The following is a 17,066-nucleotide window of genomic DNA, read 5'->3' as shown; positions in this document are numbered from 1 at the left end:
TTATTTTTGATTACCTATATTTGCACTGTAAAAATCATAAACAGAAGAAATAGTATTTTTCAATTCACCTCATACAAGTACTGTAGTGCAATCTCTTTATTGTGAAATGCAACTTACAAATGTAGTTCTTTTTGTTACATAACTGTATTAAAAAACAAAACAATGTAAAACTTTAGAGCCTACGAGTCCACTCAGTCCTACTTCTTGTTCAGCCAATCGCTAAGACAAATAAGTTTGTTTACATTTACGAGAGATTGTTTTTACAATGTCACGTGAAAGTGAGAACAGGCATTCACATGGCACTTTTGTAGCTGGCGTTGCAAGGTATTTATGTGCCAGATATGCTAAACATTTGTATGCCTCTTCATGCTTTGGCCACCGTTCCAAAGGACATGCTGACGATGCTTGTTAAAAAAAAAAAAAATGCATTAATTAAATTTATGACTGAACTCCTTGGGGGAGAATTGTATGTCTCCGGCTCTGTTTTACCCGCATTCTGCCATATATTTCATGTTCTAGCTGTCTCAGATGATGACCTAGCACATGTTCATTTTAAGAACACTTTCACTGCAGATTTGACAAAATGCAAAAAGGTACCAATGTGAGATTTCTAAAGATAGCTGCAGCACTTGACCCAAGGTTTAAGAATCTGAAGTGCCTTCCAAAATCTGAGAAGGATGAGGTGTGAAACATGCTCTCAGAAGTCTTAAAAGAGCAACACTCTGGTGTGGAAACTACAGAACCCGAACCACCAAAAAGGAAAATCAACCTTCTGTTGGTGGCATCTGACTCAGATGACGAAAATGAACATGCATTGGTCCGCACTGCCTTGGATTGTTATCGAGCAGAACCCGCCATCAGCATGGACACACGTCTTCTGAAATGGTGATTGAAACATGAAGGGACATGTGAATCTTTAGCGCATCTGACATGTAAATGTCTTGCGACAGCAGCTATAACAGTGCCAGATGAACACCCGTTCTCACTTTCAGATGACACTGTAAACAAGAAATGGGCAGCATTATCTCCTGCTAATGTAAACAAACTTGTTTGTCTGAGCAATTGGCTGTACAAGAAGTAGGACTGAGTGGACTTTCTAGGCTCTAAAGTTTTACGTTGTTTGGTTTTATTTTTCAATGCAGTTATTTTTTGTACATAATTCTACATTTCCAAGTTCAACTTTCATGATGAGATTGCATTACAGTTGTATTAGGTGAATTGAAAAATACTATTTCTTTTGTTTTTTACCATGCAAATATTTGTAATAAAAATAAATATAAAGTGAGCACTCTGCACTTCATATTCTGTGTTGTAATTGAATCAAAATATTTGAAAATAGTTTTCTATTATTAACAGCACGATTAATTGCAGTTAATTTTTTAAATCATTTGATAGCCCTAATTGTGAATAGTGTGTTTAGTGATGGAGCTTCTGCATCTTACCTTGGTTCCTATTCCATATTTGAACCATTGTTACCAATAGAAATACTTTATACTTTTTAAAACACCTTTTTTTCTGGTACTCCTAATTATCCTTCTCTGTATCACAGTTCTTGTTCTTTCAGATGTGTAAACTCTAATTACCTAAGCTCCTTTTCCCTCAAGCCATACACTTGCAGCTCTGTTTTTTGATTATACACAACTCCTCAACCTTTCTATCCTCTTGATAGCTGTATTCTGAACATTTCATATCTTCAATATTTTACACTGAGGCAGCCAGCACTGTACATAGCTTACTATCATATATGTTCATGCTACAGTGACTTAGAAAAAGGGTATATTACCTCTCTGTTCTCCCAACATTCTGTTCTACTCTGTTGTATGTTGGAAGAAACAAAGTAAAATGTACTAGGTTTTTCCATTTAAAAGATGGCTGTTTTATCCTGTTAAACAGTTGTTTTGCTGTTAAATCTAGCACAGTGATTTCCCTCCACTCTGCGTTCATGAACCAGTGTCCAGAGTCTTTCATTTGTTGTTGTTTCCATAGTATATGCTTATAGTAGCTTTTCTGCCCACTTGCTGTAAAGCACAGGTGTGTGCAATATCTAAGGCATTAAATGCTTACTAGCCACTTGGCAGGAGCTTACCTAATTGAATTTGGCACAGAACAGTGTTTTCTTCGAGCGATGGTCCCTATTACATTCCACTGAGGGTTATGCGCATGTGCCTGGAGCCAGAACTTTTGAAAGTAGTGTCGTTTGGCATGTGCCCTTCTATTGCCTTGTGGTTTCACCCGAGGCGATAAAGTGCGGGGCGGACCGCCAGAGTCTCCGGTTCCTCCTCGCTGCTGCATGGTCCAAGTCGGAGCTTTTGTTGCTCTCTTGTCCTTAGTGAGGCATTTTCAACAAATTTTAGAAAAATTGATTTTATCCTCATTCATAGTTACTGTTTTATTGTTTTATTAAAAATTTCTAGTTTCATAGTAGCTGATAGGATTAAGGACTTGGAATGCTGCTTCAGCGGTTTTCCTGCCAAACAATCCCTCCTCCCCACCCATCCGTGCCTGGATACTGGATTATGCCAAATATGCCAGGATTTAAAACATATGGTTTGTGCCCTTGCTCGTTTTCCATCAGTGATGTGCACCAGTGCTGTTTGGGGAAATCCCACATCGTATCCATATGTAGTATCTGCCTCTCCTTCCTTGTCTATATGTGGGAAAGCCAAGTTCTTCAACTCAACCTCATGGAGGCTGCCATGGGGCCAAAATTGGATCCTAGCCGGGGAACCCCCCTGTATATCGGCCTGAGCACCCTAAAGACCCTCCCTGTACCGCAGAACCTCCGTTCAGCTCTGCTGGTATCAGTGCTACAGACGCCGTGCTAAGGCCCAGTCATGAGTCCCAGAAGCACATGCATAAGCATAGCAGTAAGTCTTCCTCCAAGTCCAAGAAGGACATTGCACCATCCATGACTTCCAGCCACAGAGGAATGATGCATTTTAAGGTTCACAAGAGTAACTAAAGGCTGCACCACTCACTGAATCCATTTGTACTGATTTCAGACTCTCTTACTCTGTCTACTTCAGCTCCACCAGCTTCCCTTGAACCGTTGGTTCTGAGACAGATGCCCTTACCAGTTCTGGTCCCATCAATAGTCCAGATACCACTGATGCCTGGTAGACTCGGAAGTGTTCCTGGCCCCCATGAGCTATTCGCCTTGGAGGGACTGAGGTCTCCCCGTGCTCTGGTGCGCTTACTTGCTCAGAGGGCCCCATCATCCCCCACTACTTCTGCCACATGCTACCCATGCTACTCTGACACATCTCGTTCTAATAGCTCTGTTGGCAATGCCGTTTGTGGAGGTTTCCAATTCTGAGGATGTGAACATTAGACACAGCCCGCCGCTCCCACTCTCGAAGCACGACTACCAAAGGGTTCCGACGGCACTGTGGCAGTTCCCCACTTTGCCTTATCCCTGGCGCTGGTACCCTGCTCCATGGGCACAGGCTCAACAGCAGCAAGCTCAACCAGGTTGGCTATATTGGAGTTCGTGGCCTCAGTATTCGCCTTCAGAGCGGTCCTGTTTGCCTTGAGGACTCCCCCATCTCGTCCCCACAAACTTTGTCCAGCAGAGATTCAGAAATGGGGTTAGATGACAGAACCAGGCAAATCAGTGAGTCAATACCGGTGGATATGGAGAGACTAAGTTTGTTGTCTCCAGATGCTGCCGTGTCATCGACAACTTCCTCCCCACCAGACGACTGCTGACAGTTTCAAGAGCTGGTACAGAGGATAGCCAGTGCTCTTGAGATCCCACGAGGAGAGCTGTAGAACAGTCAACATCAGTTACTAGACATTCTGCATGCATTGGTACCAGCAAGGGTGGCTCAACCAATCAATGAGGCCATTCTTCAACCGGCGCAAACTGTGTGGCATATTTTGGTCCCGTGCACACCACCAAGGCAGCTGAGAAAAGATACTACATCCCCACTAATGTGTCAGAATTTCTATTTTCACATCCGCCTCCAAAATCCTTGGTGATACAAGCTGTGTGGGAGCAGACCAAACAACACCCACGCTCCATTCTGGCAGACAGGGAAGGTAAGACCTTATGGGTTGAAAGGTCTTCTCCTCAGATGGACTACAGCTATGGCTGCAAGGGGTCTACTCTCCTATACACCAATCCATGGACACTATACTCACCATCCCACTGGAAGTCATCTCCTTACCACTGGCCTCTAATGAAGAATGATGACTTCATTCCCTTGATGTGTGTAGAGCCCTGGCCTTTTGCATCCAAAGGACAAAGCCATTCCAGAAGTCTCCAAGGCTATTTGTCACCATAACAGAGAGAATTTAAGGGCAGGTCATTTCCACCCAGAGAATTTCTAAATGGGTCTCTGGGTGTATTATGCGCTGCTATCAATTGTTGGGATGCTCCCCACCAGGTGGATACAGGCCCATTCAACGAGAGCACAAATATCAACCTCCATGACATGCCCCTTGCAGATATATGTAAGGTAGCCACGTGGAGTTTGGTACACATCTTTTCCTTCCACTACGCTCTAGTATGTGATTCCACGACAGTCGCCTCATTCGGCACAGTGAGCCTCCATTTTACAGTTCCATCATCTTCCTCGCATCCTTCTCCTATCTAGACACTGCTTGTCAATCACCCTCAGTGGAATACCATAGAGACCATCATGCGAAGAACGAGGAGAGGTTACTTGCCTGTATGTGGAGGTTATTTGAGGTGTGTGGTCCCTGTCTGTATTCCAATCCCATCCTCCTTCCCCTCTGCTGCAAATTTAATAAATCTGCAGTGGAGAAGGAACTGGAGATGCTGGCAGTCTGTCCCAACCTTTATTGCCTTGGGTGAAACCACAAGGCAATACAGGGGCACATGTGCGGACCGCTGAACAATACTACTTTAAAAGCCCGGGTGCATAGCACTTGCACGTAACCCTCAGTGGAATACAGATAGGGACCACATATCTCAAAGAACCTCCAGTTACAGGTAAGTAACCTCCCTTTTTTGATTCCACGTTTTTCCACATTCACATAATCTGTAAGTGCTGTTCCCATAATAAATAGTCATTTTAAAAATAATCTTTAAATTTTTGTAGTTTGCCCAGTAACATTTCCCAACACTTTTAAGTTTGCTTGTGATTTAAACAAAGTACGTCAATGGTGGTAATTAGGAATTTTTAAAAAAACTCTTCAATGGCTGTTGTTTCTGTGGATGAAAAGGTAAGACAGAATACTGGTACTCTTTAGTGTCATATTATAGGTCAGAGTGAAGCCAGAGTCATGGTTCATAAATCTGTTCTACTGTTTTTTAAACATTAAAGGGAAACATTAAAAAACCCTCCAGTTTTCTTTGTTTCAAACTAGCAAGACTGTTTATTGGCTTTAGTTTAAAAACAGGCCTGTTCCAAGAAATCTTACCCAGTAGGACAAAACAAAATCTTGGAAAGCTCATTCCAGCATGCTCCAACTCAGTACAATGTATATGATTTGGTCCATGTATCAATAAGCAATAGTCTTAAAAGTATCTGAATTTTAAAGAGTAGTACTGGGCACCAGTGAGGCCTTACCTAGTCTCTAGTCACCCACATTTTTCATATGAATTGGCTAGCCTCTTAAAGTATTGTTAGAAGTCTGAAGAGGCATCATCGATTGCAAATACAAAAATCTGGTTGGTAACCATTTTAATAACATTAGTTCTAGCCTTTCTTCTGTTCCAGGTCCTGAACTTTTGTTCTCAGAAATGAGACACAAGTTTATTTAAATTATTACTTGAGTATCTGAAACCTCTAACACTAACCATTTGTTTTAAACACCAACACTTGTTTTAAAAAGAATATTAGTGGCTAAGACAGTGAGCGGATTTAGGCATGTTCATTTAGCTGCTTCAACTTTATTGTTGTCAGTGGTTTTGAGTAGGCCTGGGCTGGAGTAATAGGTTAATTTAGAAAGAAGTATGTTGCAGAAGGTCTGGTGATTAGCTCAGCTAGATGCATTTGCCATGTATCCAAGTTAAGCAGAGACATCCCTTCACTGGCTTTGTTTTGTTTTTAGGTGTAGCAAATAAATTAGTTGCTAGCCATATTTACCTGCATATGGTTTACAGCTTTCAAAGAGAGAAGCAACAGCAAACCATCTAAAAATAGCCCTCTTCTCTCCTGAGCTCTCTGTCTTGACTCCTGGTGACTAAGAGCCTCCTGAGATAGATTCTCCTATCTTTCTTTTGAGAGGAGAGATGCCTTTCAATGTGTTAATGGAAGGGGGAGGGGGCAGGAGAGGAGTAAATGGAACATTAATGTTAAAAATGTAAATATTCAAATAATGAAATGAGAAAGTTACTTAATAAGAAACACTGACATCATATATATATATACTATTGATTACTGTTTCCACTATTAACTTTTTTCTTATGCTATAAATGAGATGTGACCAAATAAGTGTTAGTATAGCTCAGTCAGTACTAGCAAAACTGAATTTGAAGTGTTGCATGCTATTAACAGTAACATTTGGGGACTGACAAATCACAGCCACTCATCCCAAAAAACCAGTTTTAATTTCAGTTGCGCACACTATCTCTCAAATATTCTTAGTAAAAAGCTTCTTTACATAATGGTAATTTATCAAATTTTGCTTCCCATCTTTCCTTGAGAGATGCCACTTCCAACCTATATCATCTAGTAGTGACTCTTGCATCTTTAACAGGGTTGATTGAAAATACCTATTGACAGCTTTTCTAGGTGATTACCTGTGACATTCTGGGGAACAACTGTGTTATAGCAGCTGGTTGTGGATAACTTTTAGAGAATCTTTGCTTGATATTTATTTAGAGTTTGATATTTTAGCATTTTGTGCTTGTTTGTTTCTGTTTAGGTGGTTTGAAAGGATTTTAAAATAATCCAGATGAAATCCAGTAGCTAACTCAAAATTAAACCACAACCCTCTCCTACCCAAAAGGGAAAACTTTCCTCATCAGAAACTCCTGTACACCTGAACCTCCTCAAAAGCCTATATAAGGTGGTTTCTGGATGCAAGGCATATTTATTATAGACTTCTAATTTCTATATTTAGTCAATATGTTCTCAGACTTGTAACTCCTTTTAGATGCCTAATGACTGCATGTTTTAATAGCAAGCTTGGATTTGTTAATTTCAATTTTGGTTGCTTCAGTATCTCTTTCATTCTAGCCATTTTTGGGTTTTCACCCTGCTGTGATTGGAAATCAATTTTCTCCTCAGTGTGGCCTCTACTGAATTCAAGAGCAAATAAAGCCTCTCTTTGGAGAAGTCATTCAGGTTTCCATGTTCACCAAGGGCTTTGTGGACATATTTCTTGTTCTTATATATGGACTAACATACAGTTCCTGCCCACTTGGTATCAGCTTGGGAGGAGGCATAGCTACAGTGTTCTATTTTTGATTTGGAGGATCCTCCCGTTTTTTAATCCTGTCATTCTGCTCCTGAAAGGATAATCTTACTTGCTTGTGGAATTTTTGCATTAACTGTTTGTTTGTTTTTTAAAGTCTGGTATGTCTTCATCTTCTCTCATTTTGGGTTGGATTGAAGGAATCCCCCTGTGGGTTCATCTTCAGGATAAACATCTGGCATGTTAGACTTCCTTGAATTAGTTTTGACTTCCTAATACTTTACCCAGACTCAGATCAGCGTACTAATATGTGAGTTTCTAATATAGGTTTTAATCTTCAGAAACAGGTGGGTGGCATCTGAAATGAACAAATGTTCATGGATAGGAAAGGTGGTCATGTGGTTAAGGAACAGGACAAAGAGTCAGAGCATCTGGGCACTAACCTCTGTGCCTCTATTCCCTTATCAGTATATAGGTATGTTTCTCTACCTCACAAATGTTGTGAATAATGCTTGATAAAGTACTTTGAGGTTGTTAGATGGAAGGTTGCTATAGAACTGCAAAATACTATTCCATAAGTGACATTTGACCAAGAATGGTTAGATGTGACCACAAAGAAACTGCAGTATAAGACAGTCAGCTAATTCTCTCAAATGTGTAGACAAAACACTGTCAGCAATGCTAATTAGCCCATTATTAGTACTTATTTTTTAAATTAAAACTTTTTGGAAATGATATTGAAGTTGGCTGAAAGGAATGCCTGTTACATTTTAGAAAACATTACTGTAAAACATATTTTAAAAATGAAGTAGTTGTTTTCTTTGGCAAAGTTGCTGCTATAATTAGTCATGCTTGAAGTAACTTGAAAATCAGTACAAAAATTTATGAGATGAAACTAAACTGTGTACAGTTTAAATAGCACAGTCACAGATTGATTTATACATTATATTTGGTACCTAGTTATGGAGAATCTTTTGCTTGGAGACAGTTTATCACGGTGCATACACAAATGCTGACACTTTTGTGTTAAGGCATGTAAGGATTTCCCCTATCCCCCACCCCTTAATAGATTATACAACAATAATACTTGACACACACAATGCCAGTATCACATTTAATTCTCTCAACACTGCCATGAGTATTCAAATGGAGGCACTACCTCCTTGCCACCTATGTTTCATTTTTTGGCTTCCTCTCCTACAGATAGGGATAGGGCAGGGCAGCTCATGCTTCCTCTTTGGAGCCTGTTTCCACAATGCCAATAGGAAAAACATTATTAAAAGCATATTCATATACTTCAGTAAGAGTAGAAGGTGATGGGAGAGCAAAACTTTAAGTATCTCTTAATCTAATTTTGCTTTTTGTCCTTTTCCCCTATTACCCAATAGTCTTTCTTTATACTGAAGATATTTTAAGGGTATTATGCTAAAGCTATTAGTGTGAATAGTGAGTGGTATTGAGCAGTTTTCTTGTGAACTTCACTTAGTTTAAACTCATTAGCCAAGGGGAATAAGTATTACATTGCTGGGCTATAAATCTGTTAATCTGTCTGAAGTGTATTTGAAAAAAGATTAAACATGAACAAAGTTTGTACTAGGTCATTTCAAGAGCAGCATTCCACATGCACTATGCTGAATTCTAATTATGATTTTTTTCCACACTAGATAAAAGCCAGAACAAAAACTCAAATGTTCTGAGATTTGTAAGTGCAATTTGTCAAATGATCCACCTACGCTATAAAACTTACTGTCAATGTTCTGCGTTACCACATAGCCTGGTCTTTCTGTATAGAAAGATCAAACTGTTATACCAATATTACAAAACCATATTACAGCCCTGCTAGAACATGTGGTTTGGTCCCTACTATAAAGGCAAACTGAAGCGTAGAACGCAGAGCTCTATACAGCTTTTTTTAAAAAAGAGAGATGCCTTTAGAATAACGTAAGAAAACTGACCAGGCTAAGCACTAAATATGTTATGAAACATAATGGCATAAGGGTCACAGAAGTGAACAAAATAGTTTTTCAAACAAGATGTTTGTTCCAAGGAATAAATGTGAAATAAAAATAAAAGAGAATACCCAAGTTAGTTTTAGTGTAAATATAACGAGGAGTCCTTGTCGCACCTTAGAGACTAACAAATTTATTTGAGCATAAGCTTTAATGGGTTAGTACTCACTTCATCAGATGCATGGAGTGAAAATACAGGAGCAGGTATAAATACATGAAAGGATGGGGGTTGCTTTTAGTGCATGTAGTGTAAATGGAGATCAGAACATGGCAGTCACAAAACCCCTGCCTCTCCCACAAAATAATCCTTTAATGGCAACTGGTGCTACAATTAAAATCCTTCAATCAGTGATTCAGAGTGGCTATTCCCAAGCAATGTGAATACATGATAAACTGGAATATTTTCAAAAAGGTACACAAACTATTTTGTGGGGACAATACCACAAAGAGTTAAAACAGGCATATGCAAACTCTTGGTGATTAGCTCAACTTTGTGGTCATTAACAGGTGCTGCCTGGCAGTTAACATATTTAGATACTGTGGAATGGTTATCTCTAGGACTGTCTAGACTCCTTTTAATAACTGCCTGAGAAAAGTCATGTAGAAATACTGAAACCTTGCCTTGTTTTTCACAATCAGTGGTGCAAAATACAGTTTGCTGGCACATACTACTTTGGGGTTGGAGAGTGCTGAGGACAATTTCAGGACCCACAACCTTACCGTTACAGGAAATGGTAAGTACATAGAGTCCTGATTTAAGGAAGTAAAAAAAATAAAATTAAAAAAAGCTAGTAAAATCATGTATCTCCGTTTTTAGTAAACTATAAGGCTTATAAGACTTTATTTTTAAACAGTTGAAAACATTTTATTTAAACATCTATGTATAACTGATTAAATTGAAAAAAGACTTGTAAAACTTCTCTTTTAAAGTTCAGATCCAAATTTAATCACATGTATGGGTAATGTTTTTACCCACATTAATATCTTCTGATCACTTATAAGGGATACTTATAATACTTGTCGGGATTTTGTGGTCTGAATACTATACTCTTTATTCTGTAGCTGTGGAAATGCTTTTAGTGTCATAAATGGTAGGTAGGAACATGTATTGCTGTGAATAAAGCAGTTGTGGAAAGGTTGCAAGAGAGAAATGGTCTTTATATACAGGCAGACTGTTGCAAGAGTGTTTCCCCTAAATAGATATAAGTAATTCCCATGTTAGGGGTATGAGGAAGCCTGGGTATATGGGAAAATGTCTGGCTATTGGATGAAATGCTTATTGCAAAACCAGTGATGTGCTTCAGAAGTATATTCAAACTCAAAAGAGAAGTAATTCCTATTGGGGATGGTTAATCAGTATCCAGAGAAGGGAGATGAACTACACTAGAGATGGGCATCCCCTACTTCTCCACCTTGGCCTTCAGTGTGTATACATATATGCTACTCATGTCTATTTCATTCCAATATTTTAACATTCAATTCTTTAAAAAATTAACTTGTTATAATTCTGGTTCCTATTTCCTATCCTTCATTTCACTTTTTATCTTGTTATATTTTCTTTTTGCTTATTTTCATGTGTTGTTTTGAGCTCCTCTAAACCTGATTATTCCTTTCTTTTTAAACCCACTCTATGCTTTGTTTTCTTCGTTCTTTTTCCCTTCAATCTCACTAGCTTTAGTTTGATTTCCCTTCTCGTCCCAGGTCTCCAGAGCCGTGTCAATATCTCTATATCTCTCCACCCCAAAATCCACTTAACTGATTGTCCAGTCACTCGGCCCCAAGTTCATTTGTTCCATCCACAATACTACCTCACTGCAATGACTCCTGCATCATCTCCCCCCAGTATGCAGTCTTGCAGTGTCTGGGAATAGAGTATCCAGGAGCTGTGAAGATATTATATCTCCCTCTCTCCTCACAAAGGTCTCCCAGAGCCCCTGAGAGTTTTCGCTGCCATTCTCATTCCAATCTTGAGGGGAATAGCTGTATAGAAATTCTTTCCTTTCCTCACAAGGAAGGAACGGTGTCATAGGAAAGAGAGTTGTTTCTTCCTCCTGTGTTGGCAGAAGGAGAGGAAGTAAACAGCAGAGGCTCAAACTCTATTAGGTCTTTTAGGCCCTAATTCAACACAGCATTTAAGCACATGCGTAAGTGCTTTATTGTATTGGTGGTCCTAACTAAAAGTTCTTTTCAGCAGGAGTTCTTGCTCCTAGGTAGATCCCAGCATTGAGACAGCACAAGTAACTACTAGCAGCCTCAGATCTAGAGTGCTAACCTGGGGCTGCTGAAAACATGGCAGCAGGTAATATAATAAGCAGAAAGAAAATAGTTCCATTCTATCATCTACTCAAAGTGCATAAAACCCTAGACATTATTTTGTTTTAGCTCATAGTATCTTTATCTGATACAAGTTTACAGTTTTCCCTCAAAGACAACTTCATTCTTTCAGCTTTTTTATTGAAAAGAGGTAAGATGATATCTTGTATTTCCAGGCTTATTATATTTAATAATTCATAATTTTCTCTAGATATATATCATAGCCTCTGAGAGTCTTTCCACACTTGCACCCTACTGTTGTTGTATCCCAGCAAAGATCAATATTTTTGACTCTTTTTTCCTTAGATTCCATTTTATGTTGGCCATAACTTAGTATCACAACCTAGCTTGGTCCTAGCTTGACATAATAGGGATTTCTTTGACTAACCATTCAGCAACATTTCAGAAATGCTTATTATAAATCAATGGAACACTAGAATACCTGGGTCTAAACTAAATCAGAAAGGACCGATTATGTTGCAGAGATGAGGGGAATACTACTATACCTGAAAAAATTCCTTAGAATATCAGATTAAATTTCTGATTATAGAAGACTATACAGTGACATGGCTGGGGCTGGGGCAAGGAAAGCGGAGCAGGCTGGGGCTGCGTCGCTCTGCTTCCCGCTGCTGGTGAGTGTGGGGAGTGTCCTTTCCCCAACCTCCCTGCATTCACTGGCGGTGAGAAGCGGAGCAGCCCAGCCCCAGCCCGCTCCACTCTGCCAGCTCCCAGCCACGGTGCTCCGTTTCCTGCCACAGGTGAGTACGGGGGGCATCCTTTCCTCAACCTCCCCGCACTCACCGGTGGCGGGAAGCGGAGCACCGCTGCTGGGAGGTGGCGGAGTGGAGCGGGCTGGGGCCGCGTCGCTCCACTTCCCGCCGCTGCCGGTCAGTGCCTGTCAGGCGGTGGGGATAGGGGGCAGGGCAGTCGGGGGACAGGGAGCAGGGGGGTTGGGTAGGGGGTAGGGTCCTGGGGGTGATTAGGGACAGGGGGGTCTTTTGGAGGGGGTGTTCAGGGAACAAGGAACTGGGGGGGCCAAAGCAAGTTCGATATAACACAGTCTCACATATAACACGGTGAGATTTTTTGTCTCCTGAGGACCGCGTTATATCGGGGTAGAGGTGTACTTACTAATTCTAATGGAGTTGGATTGCTTGCTTCCTTGATCTGTGTCTGGCAAGCACACAGAACAGACAGACCAAAACCTTCCCCCCACCCCGCCCGCCCAGATTTGAAAGTATCTTGTCCCCTTATTGGTCCTTTTGGTCAGGTGCCAGCCAGGTTACCTGAGCTTCTTAACCCTTTAAAGGTAAAAGGATTTTGTGCCTCTGGCCAGGAGGGATTTTATAGTACTGTATACGGGAAGGTTGTTACCCTTCCCCTTATATTTATGACAGCCCCTAAAGAATAATGGCCACAATTTAATGAAGCTCAACATTCTTCTAAGAGGGGCTGTACCAATAGCTAGCCCTATTATACTATATTTTAGGAATTTGCGTTTTTATAAAAGGTTAGTTAAAAGTGAGGAAATGAAGTAGTCTACATGATGAATCTAAGAGTTTTAAACATACTATAATAGTCATAGATGGCATGTGTATTACTTAAAAAATGAATCAGAAAGGTAAGAAAAACTATTATAATTAAATTGTAATGTTCAAAAGATTAATCAAGTCATATGCATCTTCTTCAAAAAATGGAAATCCAACCCAAGTGAAGCCTATAGAAAGGAGCTTGCACATGTCAGATAAAAGGTGAGGTGAATATTAAAAAGATTAAGAGAATTTAAAGATGAAATAGCCAAAAGATACACCCTGAAGAAATTTTCAGTATATCAGAAGGAGGGAGTCTGTGTCTGGCTGCATGTGGCTACCAAATAGTGAGAACAGGGAGATGATTTTTATATCACACTTCATCCCAGAGGCTATTGGGGAGATACTTCTCTTGAATAGTACAGGTCAGCCATCAAGGTGTTAGGAAGAGGTGCTGGAACAAATCATTAAATAGCAAGAAGTCACCAGGACCAGACAGCATTCATCCAAGAGTCCTGATAGTAATTAAGGACAAAGTGGCTAAATTGCTAGAAAAAATATGCAATCTCTTGTTAAAATCAGCTGCTATATTGAATGAGTGGAGGCTAGCAAACGTATTTATCTTCAAAGAAGGTGCTAATGGTGATTCTGAAAATTAGAGCAGTGAGCCTAACTTAAATATTGGCTAAATTGTTTGAAAGGATAATTAAGGATACCTATAAAGTACTTACGAACATAAGAACAAACCAGCAAAACTACTGTCAAGAATGGTGTCATAGCAAAGAGAGATAAAAACTTAAGAAATAGGACACACTCCTATTTTCAATCTTTGCTTATATGAAAAGATTTACTTCTTTAATATGTTCTTAAATTAAAATGTATGCAGATCCTTAATCTGTGAGTTTATGGGCAATGGTCATAACTTTATAACTTTTCTTTTAGAGGAATCATTCAGGCTTCCCTTATATGGAAACATGTGTTGTCGTTTAGTTGCTCAGCCATCCTGCATGGCCAAGGATGTGATGTCAGGATTTCTTAATCAGCAGGTAAAAAGAGCTTACTTGATTTATATCCTCTAATATCCAAAGTTCCCTCTAAATTTTCTGCGAACTCCACTGAGCAGTACATATTTGTCGTTGGACAAGTTTACACTTTTGCTTACAGTGAACTAATGAATCACTGTGTTGCTACAGCTATATATGTGCCATGTTTTCAGCTGCCCTTTCTTTTGGCTGATTCCAAATGCAGCTACCTCCCTCCACCCCCCTGGGTCCTGCTCCCCTGACTGACAGCATACCCAGCCTGTCTATTTGGCTGACGCTGGCCCAACTCACTGGTGCTATTAGTAGCTCCAACAGGATCAGGATCGCCCCTCTTGGAAATCAGGCCTCTCCCCGTAGTCAGCCTCATGAGATGCCAAAAATTCCTAAAGTGCCTGTGGGGGACACCGGGGGATGCAGAACCCGCTGGGGCAGGGGTGGGAAGGGTGAGCTCACAGGTGGAAATGGCGAGTCCTTCCTGTTCAGCCTCATGGAGTGAGAGGGCTCCTGGAGGCAGCATCAATTCCACCACCAGGGCTGAAAGGGTGCACCCCCTTATTTCCGGGAGTTTCTTGGTGGGGGAAGGAGGGAGTGGAACGCCTTGGGATATTTGTGAGGGGGAATTTGGGGGAGAGCGGGGAGAGTCAATTTGGTAAGTCGGCGGGGAGGGTGTTCCTTGGAGTTGGGGAAGGTGAGGGGATACCCAGAGGAGATGTGACCGGAGGGGTCAGAGGTAAAATTCCTGGGGTCCTCGTCCTTCCTGGAGTAGTATGATGGGAGTAGGTTACAGGAGGCAGGGTTCCCAAGGAGAATAACAGGGGATACACCCTCCCATGCTCCCAGAGGAGTGGGGGGCTCTGGGGCCTGGAGGGAGGTGACCAATTCTAGGGGTTTGTGGGGAGGGGAGGTAGGAGGAACTCATCACCCACCTGCAGGGAGGAGGAAGGAGCTAGTGACATGCTGCCTCTCACGCGTGCATCCTCCAAAACTGCAGCCACTGCAAGCGTGAGCAAAATCTTACATGAGCCTCTTACCTTGCCGCAGCCCAGCAGTCACCTGGTCTGTAGCTGGTCCATCTGCCATCACATTTGCAGTGAGCAGCATGGCTAGGTGCCTATCACCTGACCTGAAGCTGAGTGGCTCAGTTTGTATACATGTATTGCATATTCAGGATAGTTGTGCTGCCATGCCTGCGTGCAATTTACAGGGAATGTTGCTCATATTAACAATTGACTTTCAGTGGTATTAAAAAGTGAACAGTTTCCTCTGGTAGTATCTTGAGGACTAGTATCTTTTACTCTAAATATGTGGGAAGCTGTTATCTTGTGGTGGCTGCTGATAAACACTGACCTTTTAATGGCAACCACTGTGTGGCTAAGAGTAAGATAATCAAATGTTTCCTCAGTGGGATTATCAGTAAAACAGCCTAGATTGCTGCATAAAGACCAATTGATTGGAAATGTCTAGCTGGTATGAAAATTGGAATGTATAGCTGCATGTCTAATTTTTAAAGTCAGAATTTTTTAAATGAGAGAATGTTACTTTGCTCTCTTCCTGTAACCAGCTAAGTTAGTGTAGCCATTAAAGTAGATTCCATTGGAAATTACTCTTTTTTCCTTATCGGCCAGCCAACACATTCCATGTTCCAAGAGCACCATGAGACACTATTAGTGGCAAAAACTGTAAAACACTGAGGGATGTTCAGCTAAACAAACTTCTGGCTTGGCTGAATGTTACTAATAATTAAGTCCTTGAGTCAAATAGTAAAATATTCTGCAGGAACCATTCCTTTATGACAATGTGTTGTGCACAGCTCTGATCTTACAGTCTGATGTCTGAATAGTTCACAAGATGGACTCAATTAGATGTAACACATGGAAATTCAATAGAACGTTGAGTAATCCATAAATTAGGTGGTTAAGGTAATGTGTGACTAGTAACTTATTGAATATTTCTCCCTTTTAGCAAATGGTAAGAAGCCTGACTAACTGGAGGAGGCTGTACTGTGTACTGAGAGGTGGTAAACTCTTTTGTTATTATACATCTGAAGAAATTGAAGCTAAAGTGGAGCCAGCTTTGACAGTTACCATCAACAAGGTAAATTTAACAGTTTTTCACATAGTCTAATTTGGGTCCCAAGCTCCAAACTGACAAGCTGTAAAGTACTCTGCAAGAACCATGTGTGAGGGATATGCCTTGTTTCACTATTAAGGGCACTACAAAATTAAGTCAACCTAAGTTATGTCAATGAACAGCATCGCAGTAATTAAATAATTTTTGCATGTCCACACTACGCTCCTTGTGTTGGCAGTGTGCATCCTCACTAACAGTGTTTGCGTCGATGCAGAGAACAGTGCACTGTGGGTAGCTATCCCACTGTGCAACTTGCCACCATATAGCGCAGGGTGTTTTGGGCAGGGTTTCAATGCCTTATGGGGCCAAACGAGTTGTGCAGGGGTGACTGGGAACATGGTTTCAATGTCCTGTGATGGAGTTTTCTCCATTCCATAATTCTATCTGCATCCCATAATGTTTCGCACCTCTTTTCAAAAGCCCCCCAAACCTGTGTGTCCGACATCTATGTGAGAAGCATGATCCTGCACAGCTCTGCACAGTTGTGACGAATGTTAACGAGCACAACTCGCCTGATCCTGCAGTATTTGCAGAGCCTCCAGAGGGGCCGCGGGGAACATGAGAATTCCTTAGAGGCTAGCTTGCTGTGGGACATAGAAACAATTCAAGGTTATTGTTGGCATTCACAGAGTAGCTGCAGACCATGGAGAACTGGTTCTGGGCCCGAGAAACAAGCACTGACTGGTGGGATCGCATCGTTATGCAGGTATGGG

At 41.0% G+C, this 17,066-nt stretch overlaps 1 protein-coding gene across 3 annotated transcripts in view; it reads left to right on the top strand.

Annotated features, from left to right (window-relative positions):
* RTKN2 (rhotekin 2) overlaps positions 1–17,066 on the top strand; it is an 89,098-nt gene that overhangs the window by 55,042 nt on the left and 16,990 nt on the right. For all 3 annotated transcript variants that reach the window (XM_073353428.1, XM_073353426.1, XM_073353425.1), the window contains 3 exons: positions 9,978–10,072; positions 14,123–14,226; positions 16,186–16,317. In XM_073353428.1, coding sequence (XP_073209529.1) covers positions 9,978–10,072; positions 14,123–14,226; positions 16,186–16,317 — 331 coding nt within the window. The remainder of the gene's footprint in view (positions 1–9,977; positions 10,073–14,122; positions 14,227–16,185; positions 16,318–17,066) is intronic.

The sequence above is a fragment of the Lepidochelys kempii genome, chromosome 7 (genome assembly GCF_965140285.1).
Source record: "Lepidochelys kempii isolate rLepKem1 chromosome 7, rLepKem1.hap1, whole genome shotgun sequence".
Taxonomy (NCBI): domain Eukaryota; kingdom Metazoa; phylum Chordata; order Testudines; family Cheloniidae; genus Lepidochelys; species Lepidochelys kempii.
This window is presented reverse-complemented; position numbering and strand designations above follow the sequence as displayed.